The sequence below is a fragment of the Daphnia magna genome, linkage group LG1 (genome assembly GCF_020631705.1).
Source record: "Daphnia magna isolate NIES linkage group LG1, ASM2063170v1.1, whole genome shotgun sequence".
Lineage (NCBI taxonomy): Eukaryota > Metazoa > Arthropoda > Branchiopoda > Diplostraca > Daphniidae > Daphnia > Daphnia magna.
This window is the reverse complement of record NC_059182.1, coordinates 3,944,885-3,959,719: the sequence shown is the minus strand read 5'-3', so window position 1 is coordinate 3,959,719 and position 14,835 is coordinate 3,944,885. Positions and strand designations below refer to the sequence as shown.

Here is a 14,835-nt window from a genome sequence, read left to right as displayed (position 1 = left end):
AAAATTCCACGAAACTCCTTTGTGTAGCCCAAACGAGTTCAAGCGTTTGGGTCCACGTCATTCCAATAGTGTTGCAGCAGAGTTTTACTAATTTAAGTTCTGATGAATGTTCGGTGAAATGTAAACTCACATAGAAAAACTTGTCTTTGCCTAAGGTGAGAGTTTGCATTTCAAGGTAAAACTACTTCAATTTCATTCCCCCCTTTTGTACTGACTTGAAATTCAATGTCATTACGTATACTGTTTTTCATGCATTCAAGCATGACAGCAATCAAGTCGACGTACCTGTGCGGGTTGCCTGCAGTCAGTATTTGATGATTATCATCGCAATATTCACGTTCGTAACTTGAATAAAAGAGTTTTTGTTTTGTTTTTCACTACCTCAGTTTTTTTGTGTGTGCACCGTGCAGCACGCCAATGGAAGACAAAGGGACACCTGAGTGCCACACCTGTCGATAGGCAAATTTTCTGGCTTTGTAAAGCAGGGCCCTGATTTGTTTAATTTTAGGCTGTAAATTGTTGTGCCAGTACACTAATAGGATGATGAATTTTAAAAAATGGTCAATTAAGGTGAATGTGATGTGTGTGTGAGAACCCAGGGACCTTTGCCTTAGGTTATTGCTCAACTCTTGTAGTCCAAGGCGAAAATTTGGTTCTCTATCGTTTTGTTTTCCAGTGAAAAGGTAACCAGCGTTCACATTCACTTTGACACGTTTCTTTTCATTTTTCTTTTATTCTTTTTTCTTTTTTTAAATTTTGGGATACGTATTGATGCTGGACAAGGTTGGGTTCTGTATTCCCCTTTCACGTGCCCGTTGTCCATTTGATCTAACTGCGAGGGGGGGTTGTGCCATTCTCCGGAACGTTTCCTGAATCCGCCCTATAAATACAAGTCCAATCATGTCAGTCCTTTTCAGTTGAAAATCGAAAGTCCTTTAGTTATGTTCCGTAAAACTAGTTGACGCAGTTCACACATAAACAGTTCACGTCTTTGCAAATCAGTGAGAATTGTCGGTAAGTCAAGTCTAATCTCAGTTCGTGAATTGTTCAGCGTGAGAGTTGATCTAATGGATTTTAAATATTCGAACGTGAGTTTTGCACCTGCCGCCAAGGAAACAGGTTAACTATAACTTTTAAGTTTCGGTATCGCTGGATGACCCAGCGTCTTTCGTATTGGGAGGAGCAGGTTTATCGAAATTGGGTCACGATTGCTTAGTTTTATGATGATTGGAAATCTGTTGGGTGTTTTCTACTTTACAACACTCTCCCCGTGAAACTGCAGAAATAAAACATTTGAGTAATAATTTTGAAAGTGCTCCTATTGCAAAGAAAGGCGGGGGATCGATTAGAAGGACGTCAAAGATCGAAAGAAACGCGGACACGTAAGTGAAAGTGAAACAGTTTTGAATTCAAAAAAGGGAGTATAGCGATGACAGAAACAAGGTCACAACTCTTTTTATCTCTTTCAAACTGTTCTTATACTTTAACCGATTTCAAAAAAGGGATTTTCTTTCTGTCGTCAAAACCAGTTTGTACAAAAGCGTTCGATAGCCTTGAGCACAACTCGAAGCTTTCCAAGAATATGTCTCCATGGCCTGACAATAATTGAATTGTTCCATAGACCTGTTAAATAAAAATTGGAAATTCAATTAATTTAATCAAGATGTTTACTCAACAACAGTGGCTGTCTTACTAGTGACGTTCATCTGATGTGAAAATCAGTCGGCAATTCAATTATCCGAAAATGAAGGCGGCTGCTATCAGAACTGTCTCCGCTATTTGCATCATCCTGGGAATCTTCTCCATCGTAACTCAAGTTGAATATTCTACAAAGATTTTTCTCTTTGGAATTTTTCAATTCATTTTTCTGAATTTTATAGGGCGCTTCTTTGGTTAAGAGGTCCTTTGTTTTTTACGATGCAATATGTCACGGAATATGGGCCGGAGCGCTCTACATCTTGGCCGGAAGCTTAGGCATTACAGCCGCCCGTAAACGGACTAGATCGCTGTGAGACATTTTCTATTAAAACATTGAAAATAAAGCATTTAAATATAATTTTTTTTTCAAAACGAAATTTAGGTTGATAGCCACAATGGTTGTATCAATTCTTTCCATTGCTGCTTCCATCGTTGCCGCCGTGTTATCCGGTTTCCCCGCATTGATGGAGTACTTTACGTTCTGCAACCACAAATCCAAGCGAAGATGTACATGGCTTCTAATTAAATCATTATCAAAATTAATTCCTAAAATTTTGTTTCGTCTATAGGTCATCCAACTATTTTGCTGGTCTTTCAATGGGCGTTGATGGCTGTCAGCATTCTCGCTTTCGTATGCGTCACAACGTTAGCCGCTTTGACTTCCAAGGCCGTGTGTTGCAATAAACGCAAAAATATGAACAAGGTAAATGACGTCAGCAATTGAAATGCTTCATCCGATTATCCGCTCACGAGTTATCATTTAAATTAGGATTCAAACACCGTACCTTACGTCGATATCGCAACGGTCACGCAGACGATCGAAGTTTCACCTAAAACAGAAGAAATTATCGAGAAAAAACCTAAACGAATCGCCGAGGTATTAGCGCAGAAATCAAGCCCTTATGCTAATCAGAGAGGCGTACCCAATGTCTACCTGTTATCGGCCAAAGAAATCTTATCCAACGACGATTTCCGTTGGTTTAACATCGGCCGTCCGGATGCTGCTTCGCCATCGGAAGATCACCGCGATCACAAGGTGATCATTCTGATGGGCGCTACCGGATGCGGAAAGAGCACGTTGATAGACGGCATGATCAATTACATTTTGGGCGTTCGTTGGAAAGATCCGTTCCGCTTTAAATGCGTGCGCGATGACACGTCGATTATAACCAATCACGCGCGAACGAACACCGTCACGGCCTACACGCTGCGTCATCAAGAGGGCATGAATGTTCCGTTCTCGATCACGATCATCGACACACCCGGATACGGGGACACGAAAGGCGTCAAGAGAGATAAGCAAATCACGCGCAACATTCAGCAGTTTCTGACGCAACACAAGACGCGGGTGGATCAAATTCACGCCGCTTGTTTCGTGGCCGCTTCGGGAGACAGTCGATTAACAGCCACTCAACGTTACGCTATCGATTCGATTTTCTCGATATTTGGTAAAGATATGAAAGAGAACATCCGACTGTTGGTCACGTTCGCCGATAATTCGCAACCGGCCGTCGTCGAGGCTTGCGCTGCTGCCAATTTTCCGGTGACGTTCCCATCGGCGGGAATCACGTACAGCAAATTCAACAGTTCCGTCCTCTACGCGGATAACACGCAACCGGAAGACGAAGATTTCTCTTTCGACGAACGATTTTGGGACATGTCTCAAGAAAATTATTACAAATTTTTCACCATGCTGGCCGGAATGAACGGCCACGGTCGCAAATCCGCTCCGGAAGTGTTTCAGAGCCGCCAGTTGCTGGAACATTCGCTCGAGGATATGAAGCGTGAGTTGGCTGATTGCCTGGTCAATATAGAAAACATGGAAATGTTCCGTAGACAAATGCGAGAGTACGGCCACAAAATGGATCAGTTTAATGATCAAGTGCAGATTAGTCTGATGCGAAGCCGTGCAGTGGAAGAGCAGCAATGAATTCCTATTAAAATGAATTTCTCGAAATTAAGTGTAGTTTAACACTGGCTTGATTGTTCTCTAACGAATAATCGGAATGCGTTAAGATCTATCTGAAATTGAATATATATATACTTGCATTGCATATAGATAGCTGGCTAGTTACGTTTAACGTGTCATGTCTTAATTACTAACAGAATTTCACAGGATTGGATTATTCCTTTTCAAACCTCGCTGCCTTTTTGATAAGAGGATTCGTCATCATCACCTCATTTTAATGTTTTATTTCGTGTGCGTCTACTATATACCAGAATCAATGGCACCGATGCAAAAGAATGGATCTATTTTGTTTGTTCTAATTCAAATGTATTACGAAGGAAGATAATGTCGTAGATTCAAATACAGGTAAATCCACCGTGTATACGTTGTGCGGGTGTTTCGGGATTCGCATTCAAACGACCCAATAATATTATGCTATAATAGCAAACGCTGGCAAGTTTTCAAGAAAACCGATATGGTCACGACATATTTGGCCAGGGTTTGCCACGATTTGCGAAAGATTCTGCAACCCGTTTGAAACTTTTCATGTTTGCTTCCTTGCTATTTTTTTTGGTGGGGGGAGCGGGGATTTTCCACCTGGGAATTTCCCAGGTGCGCACGTGTACCGAATGATCAAGGCCAAAAGGTTTTCAAACAAAGCTTCATTAAATGCACGTCGCGTTTAGGTTTTCCCCAGAATTGTGTACCACAGGTAGGTATACCTATCCTCTTACAGACGCGTACATATAAAAGGGTCGTTCTAACAACGTTTTCATCATTCGAAAGCGAACTGTTAAGATGAATCCTAAGCTCATCGTCTGTTTGTTTCTTGCTGTTACGTTCGTATCGACAGGTAAAACTTAAATTTCAATGTCTTTTCGCTTGTAACGCATTTTTTTCTGTTCACTCGCAGGAAGTGCAGTAGAGTTTGGATATGAAGTCACGTGCGTGGAAACTGAATTTCCGGATGGATCAATCAAATCAAGATGGTCCATTTCTGGCCAGAAAATTCAACTTCCCGAGTCTTGGAGAAACATAGGATCGGCTTTGAGTACGGTGCCCAGCAGCAGCGGAGGATTCGCAACTCAATACGTTTGGTATCAACTCGATCAGTCACCTCCCGCTCGTCGTGCTGGAGGAGGACGAATCTGTTGATTTGTTTTAATTTCTAAATTGATGTGTTATCGTCTAAAAGAAACCCCAATTTTAACAGACTTTTCATTCGCATTTGTTTACAATTATTTTGTGTTTGGGCTTTTGAATATAGGCAATCTAGTTGGTCGAATAGAAATTGCGTGTTTTATTTTTGTTTTATGTGGCAAGTGAAATTTGCATTTTACAGTTTCATTTCGGACGTAGTTTCAACATCTATTGGATTTTCTTCCGAGATGAAAGTCGCGTTTACGTGGCCGTTATTAGCATTAAGTTCAGGATCTGTCCTACTTTCTTTGCCCGTAATTTCTCCCGACTTTCCTCGGGCTGTTTAGAAACATGAAAATGAAATTAACTTATGGACTATAGAGCTTCTTAATTTATTATTTACCAATATCAGCGTGTGACTTAAACATCCATCGTTCCAAATTGATGAACGGAGCCTCAACGCAGACGGAAACGATAAGCGCCAGACCAAACACAGTCACCGTGATACCAAAGAAGGTCGTCAACTGATCGATAAAACTGTAGTAAATCATTTTGCGGTTCAGCGAATAAAACACGTTCAGGTAATCGTAGTGGATGAGGTAGACGCAGTAGGTCAATCGACTCAGAGGTAGAAATCCTCTCCAAGACAGAAATCGATTGATAAATCCTAATTAGATCAAATCAAAATTAATTGTTTGTAAAGATTAAAAATGGAAAACATGTTTCTTACCTCCGTAACCATGGATACAGGCCACGATAGTCCAAGCAAGAGCCAGAGCCCAGGCAGCTCTGTGAAGTGGTCCGTACGTTAATTTAACGACATCGTCGATAGTTGGCACTAACGTCTCGTTAACGTACGGAGTCAATCCGTAAATGATTGAAGCTGCAATCGCAGCCGATAGCGTCCACGACAACGCAACTATCCACTGAAAATATAAAAAAAACAAATTACTTTAAGATGATAATGTGAAATCATTTGGGTCTAACGCGTACCGGAGATACGTGCAATTTGGATTGTTTGACGCGATGTAAGAACCATCCCGTCCCAATGCCAATCAGGTAAGGAGGTGCGCGAGTCCACGGCTTGGAATAATAATTATCCATGTAAGTCATAACAAGCTTCATCATCTCTTGCCTTGATTATTTCAAAATATTATTCAAGTACGACATTTTTGAATCTACCGAAAATTACATTCGACTTGGCATGAGGGTAGGCGGAAAGCTGTAAATTGCGTAGACTGCAAAGTTGGCAGCCAAAGTGGCCAAACTGACGATGGCCATTAAAATGAGACCAGTCGTTTTCCATCGCCATAATGGGTAAATCAAAAGCGGTGCTATGATGAATAGCTGCATGTCCACCGCTATGTACCAAGTCTCTCCCATGCACTGTTTTAAAAAGAAATCAATTGTATGTGTACACCTGGTGCCTCCATGATTGTTATACCTGGACGTTCGTGTCGGTCGGGAACAGGTTGTTGACTGCCATTGAAAATTTAAATGTTAGTTTTATTTTTTTTTAAAGTTAAAGGAAGATGACTCACTGTAGAGGAATTGCCTCCACCAGGTAATCCGACATCCCTCGGATGCTACGATGACGTTGTACCAATTAGGACCTGTGCCAATGTAGACCATCAACGTTGCAATAAAGCCCAAAATGATAGCATAAACTGGGGTCAATCTGTAAAATATAAGATTCTCCCATTTGAATTAATAAATTCCATTAACACAGGTAGTTAATCAAAAAAAATCCATCGTTTACCTGAGATATCGGTGAACGTAGAACAGCAGAAGATTGAATTTGCCTTCGGTTCGATCCAGTTCCCGAAGAAGGAGATACGAAACAAGCAAACCACTCATCAAGAAAAACGAATCAACAGAAACGGTAGCGTTGATGATAGTTTCCATTTCCCAACGCATGGCTTCCTGCATAAACATTTGCATCTCAAACCTATCGGGATTTTGAAAAAAAAAATGAATTTTTAATGTTTACCTCTACGACCATTTTAGGATTGATGACGTTGCTCATGACACCCTTCAACCACGTGTGTCCCAAAACAACCCAACAGGTAGAAAAGAATCGAATTCCATGCAAGGAGGACAGGTTATCAGAACCTGCCGACTTTAAGGATAACACCTTCCGGCCATTATTCAAAGCCGAAAAGCAATGCAAAACACTGACGGCTGCATTATCCGATGCGGAGAATCTAATGCCACGATACATCCGCCAACTTTCATGTGCAGTGGCCAACAGAACCAAGAGGCCAATAGCACCTAATGTGGCCCTTATTTTTATAGAGAAACCAATTAAAATTGCGTTTTAGAAAGGATGATGAGTGTCAATCATTTTTCAAACGGTCGTACATAAAGGCAATGTCGGGACCGCTAAACGAAGTGGATGAATCCTCTTCAGCTGTGAAACAATAGTTTTCATCGGCAATTGTGACGATGGACTGATTTGCGATGACGTAACGACCAATCAGCTGTGCCACAGAATGAGCAAGATCGGAAGCGCTGCATGAAGATGGAATGCAAAGACCCAAGCTGGGCAGCATGTATGTCGAAGCATCTGCTGATGAAATTTTAGGTTCCACTCGGACGGCGTCCAGCACCGACGTCCCAAACAGCTGACGTAAAATAATGAATGCGGTAGACGTTTGATTGGTTGTCGGATTATTATCCACCATTCCGGATTGTTCAACCGGTTCCGGTTTGAAGAAGACGGTGCAATATTGGCCTTTAAATCGGTTTGATGTGGAACGAACAGCAAGACACTCGTCGAACAATCCTGCGGCATGATAATTACCAGCACCGAAGACTCCAGCTGGAAGCTGGGCCGATGACTCCAGCACTGTGATAATTATTGGTTATGTTACTGTTTTGTTTTCACAACATGATAACAGACGATGCTTTAATGGGGATAGAGAAGAAAGGCTTACTTTCAAGGGCCCATTCGCTCCTATTGAACACGAGGCTGTCAACGTAGAACAAGACGTCTTCGATGCACTGCAAACTGTAGTTATAATTTGAATTTGGCGCGAACAAAGAGATTTTCAATTCACGATGCAGCTCGCCTGATGGTCTATCCTCTGCGTGTCTCGCAATTTTGGCCCATGATTCTTGTTCCAAACGCTGACGGGCAAAATGCTGGACACCTAAAATCGTCTGGCCGTTGCAGGATATCACAACGGCCAACAAGACTGTGACGATTAAATGCTTGTCTTTAAGATAATCCATCCTGCAACCTGTCAACTCTTTTAATGAAGACACGGCTGCTGGGCAGCCTCCGGGTTGGCCTGCAACTGTTCCAGCGCATCTGAAACGAAGCTGCAATTTATAGGCTGTTTGTTTGGAGGGCGGTGTTGGATAGGTCAAGTGAGACAAAACACTCGAGGCTGAACTCAATTAGTGCATCACTTGCTATCTCTCTTGTTCCAACAGTCATCTCGGAGCTTGTGTAACATATACCGATCTTTTGTGTGTTGATATCGGGATAGGCTACCCTACACAAAGAATAGAGCTGCTGTTTTCTCCAGTGTTACGCAACTTACGATTGACTGTTTACCATGTTGGCCTTGAGTTTCCGTTAGAAGATTGGTATTCGATCATCGTAAATTTCATCATCAACAAGTTCAAGGAAGCGGTGACATATGGTAGTGGGTGGGGGCGGAGGTTGACGTGACTCGGCAGAATTAAAGCTTTTTTATCTTATGTTTCTTTACTGAGTATTTAAACAAGCCCCCCGGTTCATAGTTTGCTTATCGCTTTGTACATTAGTGGCATATTTAGATAGAGAGCAATACAAATTTTGCTGGTCATGGCTGCATTGGTATCTTTGCTCTCTAGGTCGAATGATTAACTATTAAATGAATAATGAAATGAGTCCCATGTAAGAACGTCTTGTTTAAATCTTTCCTTGAAAAGCGAAGGTTATTATACTTCGTAAATTAAGATTTCGAATAAAATATTAGTTTTCCTTTAATTATAAAGATTCCAAAATAAAACGGAATCAAAGTGCATTTAGCCGAACGTCTAGGCTATTCAAAGGGTGGACCTTGTGTGTATAAGTGTAACATTGACAAGACTCCCTCATTCGTTGTGTATTTTTGTATTTTCGTAATATTAGAATTCACACACATTACCGGGATTAATATTCTTTAGTGCAACAACAGATATCTGGCAATATGAAGTCGTTTCCCCAACGCACTTGCCAGCCTTTGAAAGAAAATGTGTGTATATATGAATATCAGGTGCAAGCACATCATTGAGAAGCTCCATCGCAGATCACTTCGATAGACGAGTTTTGATCAAGGCATGCATCACTTCTCCAATCAATGCCAGGATAGCGGCTAGGACGCACAATGCCAACGAATAAAACGCTCCTTGTAGGCTATCCAGAGAAAAGGCGACAGTCTTTTGTTTCGAAGCTTTAGGGTTCCAAACGACAGCCTTTTTGGCGAACCTCGAGCGATGGTATTCGATAAGACCTGCTTCGATAAGACGTTGTATCTCTCTGTCGAAATACGGTTTAAGTGGAGACTCTTTCTGCAGTCCAAGGGCCGCCCTCATAGCGAAAACGCATTCCCTCATCAGATGAACTTGAGGTCCGGAGCGGGTCATCGGGTACTGAGTAGCGACTACGTATCGCAAATTATCGAGATTGGCATCCACAGCCCAGTCACTGGAATTCATCAGCGAGAACATGTAAGTCAAATTATCGTTGGTAATCATCTGGCGACCCAACTGCCTCTGTAACGAATTGTCCGAGTTCATGAGGATCTCCTTCATCAGCGGGTCGTAAACGATTTTCTTTAGCGGGCTGGCCACTAATTGCTGGATCGTATCAATCGGTGGAGGGGTGAAAGGGAATGTCATGAAAGAAATCAAACCTGATCGATAGCCAGTCGAGAGAATGAGGGCCCCGAACAACCACCAAACAAGAAAAAGTCGGTTGGCCATCGATCGAATTTCCTGCGTCTGTTGGAGTCCGAACAAGTGGCCGATGACGGACATGAAACAAACAACTGGATCTCGGTAATATGAATCGACTATCGATGACTCGATCGACCACATCGCTACGAGACGTAACGTCAAGATAACGAAGAAGATGGAAAAGAAGGTGGCGAGCCAAACTTCGATTGAAAACGGATGGTACAAAGCTGTCCATTTAGGATAGGGACGGGTTGCTGGAACCGAGAAACATTCTTCCGATATTTTGTAGTATGAACTGAATCCAATGATTGATAGACGAGTGTAATCTATGTAAAGATTACCTAATGCAACGTCAGCTTCTTTTTTCATCAACGCACCCAACAGGCCAGTGGCCGTCCGGTTTTCTCCTTCTCCAGAGACAGAGCCCCACATTTCGTAAGGAGATACAGGGAAATAATCAAAAGTAAAATTCAAATCACTGGCAAGGACTTCCATTAGCGATGGCTCGATGCCGTAGATAGTGACCGTGTTACTTTGATTAGCGATAAAGACAACAGGTGGGAAATTCAGAGTTGCCACTCTCAGATTACGGCCCATCAAGTTCTTCCCTTCGCGAAATCCCAATTTTTCTTTGGTGACGATTGTGTGGCGGACAAGTTTAGTGTAGTGGATTTGATCGTTAATCATCCAATTGCGGATTTGTCTCAGACCTTTATTGCTTTCTCGAAGTATGAGGATAATCATTTCTTTCTTCCTCTCTTTCAGCCAGGCGTCAGCCGAGTCGGACGTCATTTGAGTGATGACAATCATTTTACTGACGTAGAAGCAATTCATTACCTGATTGTTTATTCGCGTGAGTTCGTCAGGATGGCGACTGAAAACCACTGCGTTGTTGCAAGTGATAGATCCCAACACCTTTTTGCCATCGTCTCTTCCGCAGGTTTGTAGAACGTCTTGATGACTGGACAGTAGAATGATGGAATTCCAATGGCTGAATTGCAACAACTCTTTAGATAATTCTTCGATTTCTTCGTCCCATGAAAGTTGATCAAAAACGATAACAAAGCTTGGGCAGGATGGATTTTTCAACGTCAAGATTAAGTCAAACAGTTGGCTGTCAGCTAGTGGTGATGATGGATCCACTAGAAGAGCTAGTACCAGACAGGTGAGACTTGTGTAGTGAATAGTTTTCGCCATCTTGTCTATCTTGTGACGGATTTAAGAATGAGGGTATACTGCATTGTTGGCAGGCTTTTAAATACGCTTTTTTTTCTTCCATAAATCGATGCTCCGGCATCTGAAAACGAAGAGAAACAAAGCTCGTCGAAATTATTGGCAGGGTAAAGGCTTGGTCGTTCCAAATGTCAATCACGTTAATTTGCTCCACCCCCGAAAAAAAAGGCTAAATCTCCAATCACATATTCCTTTACCTTTAGTTTTGGTTCAACCACGCCCGATTGTTGTGGTTTTTGCTTAATTTTCCAGTAATGAAAGTGTCCATCACAGGTTTTAATGAGAGGAGTCCAGTACCGATTCTAACGGAACCCTCCCTTTCAGACACCAGTTGTTAATTACCGTTCAGCAGAGGGAAACTAATGGAATCGAACCAGCGATGGGACGTTCCAGACGTCCATGTCTTTTTATCCAGCACGATATTCTAAACCAAAACATTAATGCTGAATTCTCGTTTAAAGTTATGTGTATTTTACGAAATCAACAAACATTTCCGAATTTTGGTGCTTGGTTCAGATTTAAAAAATTTAACTTGTACACTTTCAAGATCAATTACGAGCAAGTCTTTCACGCTAATTTTCTGCCTTTTTCCATCTTGGCTTTCTTGGATTTTACACTTGGTGCGGCAACTACCTTCGTCTTCTGTCGACTGGCATCCGGAGGCTGTTGTGCGTTAGGATTCGAGCAGCCAACGATGGGACGTAGTTGTTTCAGTCTTTTCAGCTCATCCATTTTGGCTTCAAACTGTTCAGTCAAAAACGTGTGCAAATGTCGGGTTTTAACAATGTCACAATAGATACTTCTGCCGCTCTTCGTAGCCACTGCCACAGCACTGTAACCTCTTCTGACACAATCGTCCATGACTTCAAAAGAAACGCGGATAAAATCCTTTGCTTCGCGCATTTTACTGATTTGATCCAGTTTCAAGATCACGCTCTTCCCTGATGATTGTAAAAATTCCGCGATAGCTGGATATTTGACAGCGTCGGGAAATTTGGCCTCTTTCATGCTCCAACTGAATTTTGGTTTACGAAGCGAACTCAGTTGGGAAATTCTGCAATCTAAAAGCTGCACCGCCGTGTGAGTGGTCAGGTTCAACGTGTGTAATGAGGCGACGAGCTTCTCCAGCAATTGATTGTTTTCACAAGCATCCCTTTGCGATCGGCATATGTTTTCAAGAAAGATGTCTGCGATATTGACCGGTTCAGGCTCAAGTAAAAGGAAACAGCCAAGAACGTCCACTACGCAGTCGATGATCGAAACGCTGCACGATGTGACGGTAACGGCCACATACCTGCAAAGGCTTAGGTAAAATTTTTGGCCGGCAGAATTCTTCTTATAGATTTCTTTGAGGTCGATGATGATGTGACATTGCTGAAGAAGGGGAAGTGTCATAAAGCATGAGAGAAATTGTTCGGATCTTGACTGGATCAAAGCAGACGATTGTTCCATACAAACGGCCATTTCTATACAGAGACTCAGGGCTTTTTCACTATTGGGAATGCCATTTGAACGGACACATTCCATAAAGAAATTCCAAATCTGATTCGAAACGCTTGAGAATCCAATGATGCAATTATGGCGTAGTAAGGCTCGGCCGAGTGTCAAGAAATGGCTCAAGTGCTCGTACGGTTTGATGGCCAAAAGCTTATTGACGACGTTTTCGCAATCAGTCCATCCGATTAATTTGCATGCGACATCGCTTATCAAAACAGCAGCATATTCGGAAAGCACACCGATGGATTTGTTGGCCATTACCTGGAGCAGTTGAAGAGCCTCCTTCTTTGCCTTCAGAGATAAGCACAGGTTGAGAAGGCTTAAGATCCTTGTCTCCATAAATTCTGAATGAGTTATCATTGCGCGTACGGTTCTTAAAGGGTTGCGTATTGCTCCACGCTCTAACTGATCCAGAACGTAGTCGGGACGATGGTGGATGTCCATATAAAGAGATCCTTGTCTTGGCCATAAAATGAGGACAGTCTGATAGAAGTCGTGGATCAGGATATGCTCTCGCGATTTGGTATTTTGGCGTTGTACTTTGTCTGGTGTTGTGCTTTTTTCAAAAAGAGGTTTTACCATTTGCGCTTCTTCGTCGATATCCAAGTTGTGAAATTGGGTGACGCAATCGTCAACGCCAACCCAGTGACTAGCAGAATGCGTGACGTATTGTATTTCTTTCATTTCGACGAAGTTGCCATTATTTCCTGTTGCCGAACTTTGCTGGACCACACCGGATTTAGCATTTTGATGGCCGCGAAAAGCGATCCTTGTTATTCTTCTTGTTAGTCGAGCCAAGTAGACATCCACAAAAGGAACTGAGCACATAAGAAGTGCCACTTGACGATCACTACCCATCAACGTAGAAAATGAATGACGAGAAGGGTTGTACTTCCTATCCAATCCAATAATCATGATCTTTGGGCGACAATTTTCAGACACATTTTCTTGCCAAACGCGTAACTCCAATGTCATCTTAGTCTAAAATTAATGGAAATTTTAGAATTGAGAAGCAATTCAACGAATGGGATCGCTTACCAGTGTGACGAGAAAAGAAAGAACATTCGGTAAGGCTAACGTGGCTTTTTCAGGCTTCCACACCAGGTTGTAAACTAACTCGATGTTCCAACCTTTCCTTTTTGGCTCGATCACACGTTCGCAGTCGAGGCTGAAAAAGTTTACATAGAAAGATGGATCGTTGCATAAGGAAAGATCCTGCGTGATAGTTTTCTTAGAATTGGTTTCACTCGTTTGCGATATTTTCATTTTACCGCCTAGATGCTCATTTTTCACTGGAAGTTGCAAGATGATGGTACCAAAATGACCTTTAGATTTATAAAATTAAGCTAAAATCGATACTTAAGTTAACCAAAGTGACTTTACCTATTCCCTGCTTTGTGTAGCAATGCCGGATGTAATTACCACCTGAATGGTAAATAATTAACCGAGTGAGGTAACAATCAGCCTCAACCCACTGCACATCAATCCCATGCTCTATGAGAACCAGTTTGATCCATTTGGAAATGTTTTGTACAAGACATTTTGAGGTCTCTGGGAATGATATGCAAGCTCGTTCAATTTGCCAAGAACAATTTATGCTGATTTTCATTTGTTTTCCATGTTTACTAGAGGCAAAAGAAGTTGGTTCTGCCACAACCAGTAACTTCTCAGTATTCTATTGTTAAATTATGAAATGAGATAGGAAGAGTTTGAAAATAAAGTTTTTAGCTACCTTTGATGATACAGGTAATTCAACGTTACCAACACCCATTACATGAATTGCTGGCAAACAGCTACTGTTAAATGGAAGACTGAAATGCATTCCTCCTCAGATAATGATTGTTGAAAACTCAAAATCCAGACCAATTCCAAAATAAACTATACAGCCTGAATCATGAAAATTTTCATACATTTGAAATAACCTTAATCAGTTGTCAAAAAGGACGGTAGGATAAGCAATTACGATACGAAAAACAAACATAACGGGTCTACTGCTCACCTTGAATGCAAAAATATGCCGTATTTCAGTATCGTAAAAACTTCAAATATAAGCAAACGCAGAAAGTTGACACCTTTCAAGATTAAGTAACACACATAACTTGTCAGACATCATTATGAGACATTTACTTACGCACATGTCAATGTTTACCTGTTTGGACGAAGCATAAGATGACCTATGAACTTGCGGAGAAATGGAGCACTAATCAGATTGCTGCTTTTCGTACATGGCAGAAGAGTGCGCCAGCTGTCGCACCGAAAAGCTTTTCGACTATCATCCAAGTGCATCAGAACTTTTCACTTACTGACTACTGAGATGGTCGCATATTTACATCACGCAGCTCTAATTAGCTTTGAATTTATGGTGTATGTTGGATGACAATTCTTTTTAA

The 14,835-nt window shown here is 41.7% G+C and overlaps 5 protein-coding genes across 8 annotated transcripts; 2 read left to right on the top strand and 3 right to left on the bottom strand.

Moving 5' to 3' along the window:
• Positions 1–855: 855 nt before the first annotated feature.
• Positions 856–4,026, top strand: LOC116931400. Its single transcript, XM_032938992.2, has 6 exons — positions 856–1,014; positions 1,682–1,816; positions 1,881–2,008; positions 2,081–2,205; positions 2,268–2,401; positions 2,468–4,026. Exons 2-6 carry the CDS (start codon positions 1,745–1,747, stop codon positions 3,626–3,628), a joined length of 1,620 nt encoding a protein of 539 aa, XP_032794883.2. The 5' UTR covers positions 856–1,014; positions 1,682–1,744; the 3' UTR covers positions 3,629–4,026.
• A 312-nt stretch (positions 4,027–4,338) lies between these two features.
• On the top strand, positions 4,339–4,937 carry LOC116931406. The gene is made up of 2 exons (XM_032938999.2): positions 4,339–4,499; positions 4,560–4,937. Exons 1-2 carry the CDS (start codon positions 4,445–4,447, stop codon positions 4,799–4,801), a joined length of 297 nt encoding a protein of 98 aa, XP_032794890.2. The 5' UTR covers positions 4,339–4,444; the 3' UTR covers positions 4,802–4,937.
• On the bottom strand, positions 4,927–8,102 carry LOC116931401 (nose resistant to fluoxetine protein 6-like). The gene is made up of 11 exons (XM_045168282.1): positions 7,723–8,102; positions 7,148–7,634; positions 6,777–7,068; positions 6,546–6,709; positions 6,328–6,464; positions 6,231–6,265; positions 5,979–6,172; positions 5,780–5,921; positions 5,517–5,712; positions 5,190–5,453; positions 4,927–5,125 (listed from the first exon to the last, which is right to left on the bottom strand). Exons 1-11 carry the CDS (start codon positions 8,018–8,020, stop codon positions 4,983–4,985), a joined length of 2,352 nt encoding a protein of 783 aa, XP_045024217.1. The 5' UTR covers positions 8,021–8,102; the 3' UTR covers positions 4,927–4,982.
• Positions 8,103–8,875: 773 nt separating this feature from the next.
• Positions 8,876–10,917, bottom strand: LOC116931394. Its single transcript, XM_032938986.2, has one exon. The coding sequence runs from the start codon at positions 10,910–10,912 to the stop codon at positions 9,068–9,070; it is 1,845 nt and encodes a 614-aa protein (XP_032794877.2). The 5' UTR covers positions 10,913–10,917; the 3' UTR covers positions 8,876–9,067.
• Positions 10,918–11,396: 479 nt separating this feature from the next.
• On the bottom strand, positions 11,397–14,746 carry LOC116931431. 4 transcript variants are annotated; one of them, XM_032939023.2, is made up of 6 exons: positions 14,595–14,746; positions 14,445–14,517; positions 14,178–14,367; positions 13,829–14,120; positions 13,484–13,770; positions 11,397–13,426 (listed from the first exon to the last, which is right to left on the bottom strand). In XM_032939023.2, exons 3-6 carry the CDS (start codon positions 14,265–14,267, stop codon positions 11,516–11,518), a joined length of 2,580 nt encoding a protein of 859 aa, XP_032794914.2. In that variant the 5' UTR covers positions 14,268–14,367; positions 14,445–14,517; positions 14,595–14,746; the 3' UTR covers positions 11,397–11,515. The 4 variants fall into 4 exon arrangements, with proteins under 4 accessions (XP_032794914.2, XP_045024215.1, XP_045024216.1 ...); XM_045168280.1 differs by having other exon boundaries at positions 14,178–14,332; XM_045168281.1 differs by lacking the exon at positions 14,595–14,746 and having other exon boundaries at positions 14,445–14,588.
• Positions 14,747–14,835: the final 89 nt, after the last annotated feature.

Excerpts from the sequence above, each read along its gene's own strand:
- LOC116931400 (XM_032938992.2), top strand. The coding sequence starts at position 1,745 with ATGAAGGCGGCTGCTATCAGAACTGTCTCCGCTATTTGCATCATCCTG. Across the intron at positions 1,817-1,880 it reads TCTTCTCCATCGTAACTCAA|GGCGCTTCTTTGGTTAAGAG; the intron begins GTTGAATATTCT and ends TGAATTTTATAG. Across the intron at positions 2,009-2,080 it reads CGTAAACGGACTAGATCGCT|GTTGATAGCCACAATGGTTG; the intron begins GTGAGACATTTT and ends AACGAAATTTAG.
- LOC116931406 (XM_032938999.2), top strand. The coding sequence starts at position 4,445 with ATGAATCCTAAGCTCATCGTCTGTTTGTTTCTTGCTGTTACGTTCGTA. Across the intron at positions 4,500-4,559 it reads TGTTACGTTCGTATCGACAG|GAAGTGCAGTAGAGTTTGGA; the intron begins GTAAAACTTAAA and ends GTTCACTCGCAG.
- LOC116931401 (XM_045168282.1), bottom strand. The coding sequence starts at position 8,020 with ATGGATTATCTTAAAGACAAGCATTTAATCGTCACAGTCTTGTTGGCC. Across the intron at positions 6,266-6,327 it reads GTGGAGGCAATTCCTCTACA|TCAACAACCTGTTCCCGACC; the intron begins GTGAGTCATCTT and ends TTTCAATGGCAG. Across the intron at positions 6,173-6,230 it reads CGACCGACACGAACGTCCAG|TGCATGGGAGAGACTTGGTA; the intron begins GTATAACAATCA and ends TTTTTAAAACAG.
- LOC116931394 (XM_032938986.2), bottom strand. The coding sequence starts at position 10,912 with ATGGCGAAAACTATTCACTACACAAGTCTCACCTGTCTGGTACTAGCT.
- LOC116931431 (XM_032939023.2), bottom strand. The coding sequence starts at position 14,267 with ATGCATTTCAGTCTTCCATTTAACAGTAGCTGTTTGCCAGCAATTCAT. Across the intron at positions 13,771-13,828 it reads CTACACAAAGCAGGGAATAG|GTCATTTTGGTACCATCATC; the intron begins GTAAAGTCACTT and ends ATAAATCTAAAG. Across the intron at positions 13,427-13,483 it reads TTTCTTTTCTCGTCACACTG|ACTAAGATGACATTGGAGTT; the intron begins GTAAGCGATCCC and ends CATTAATTTTAG.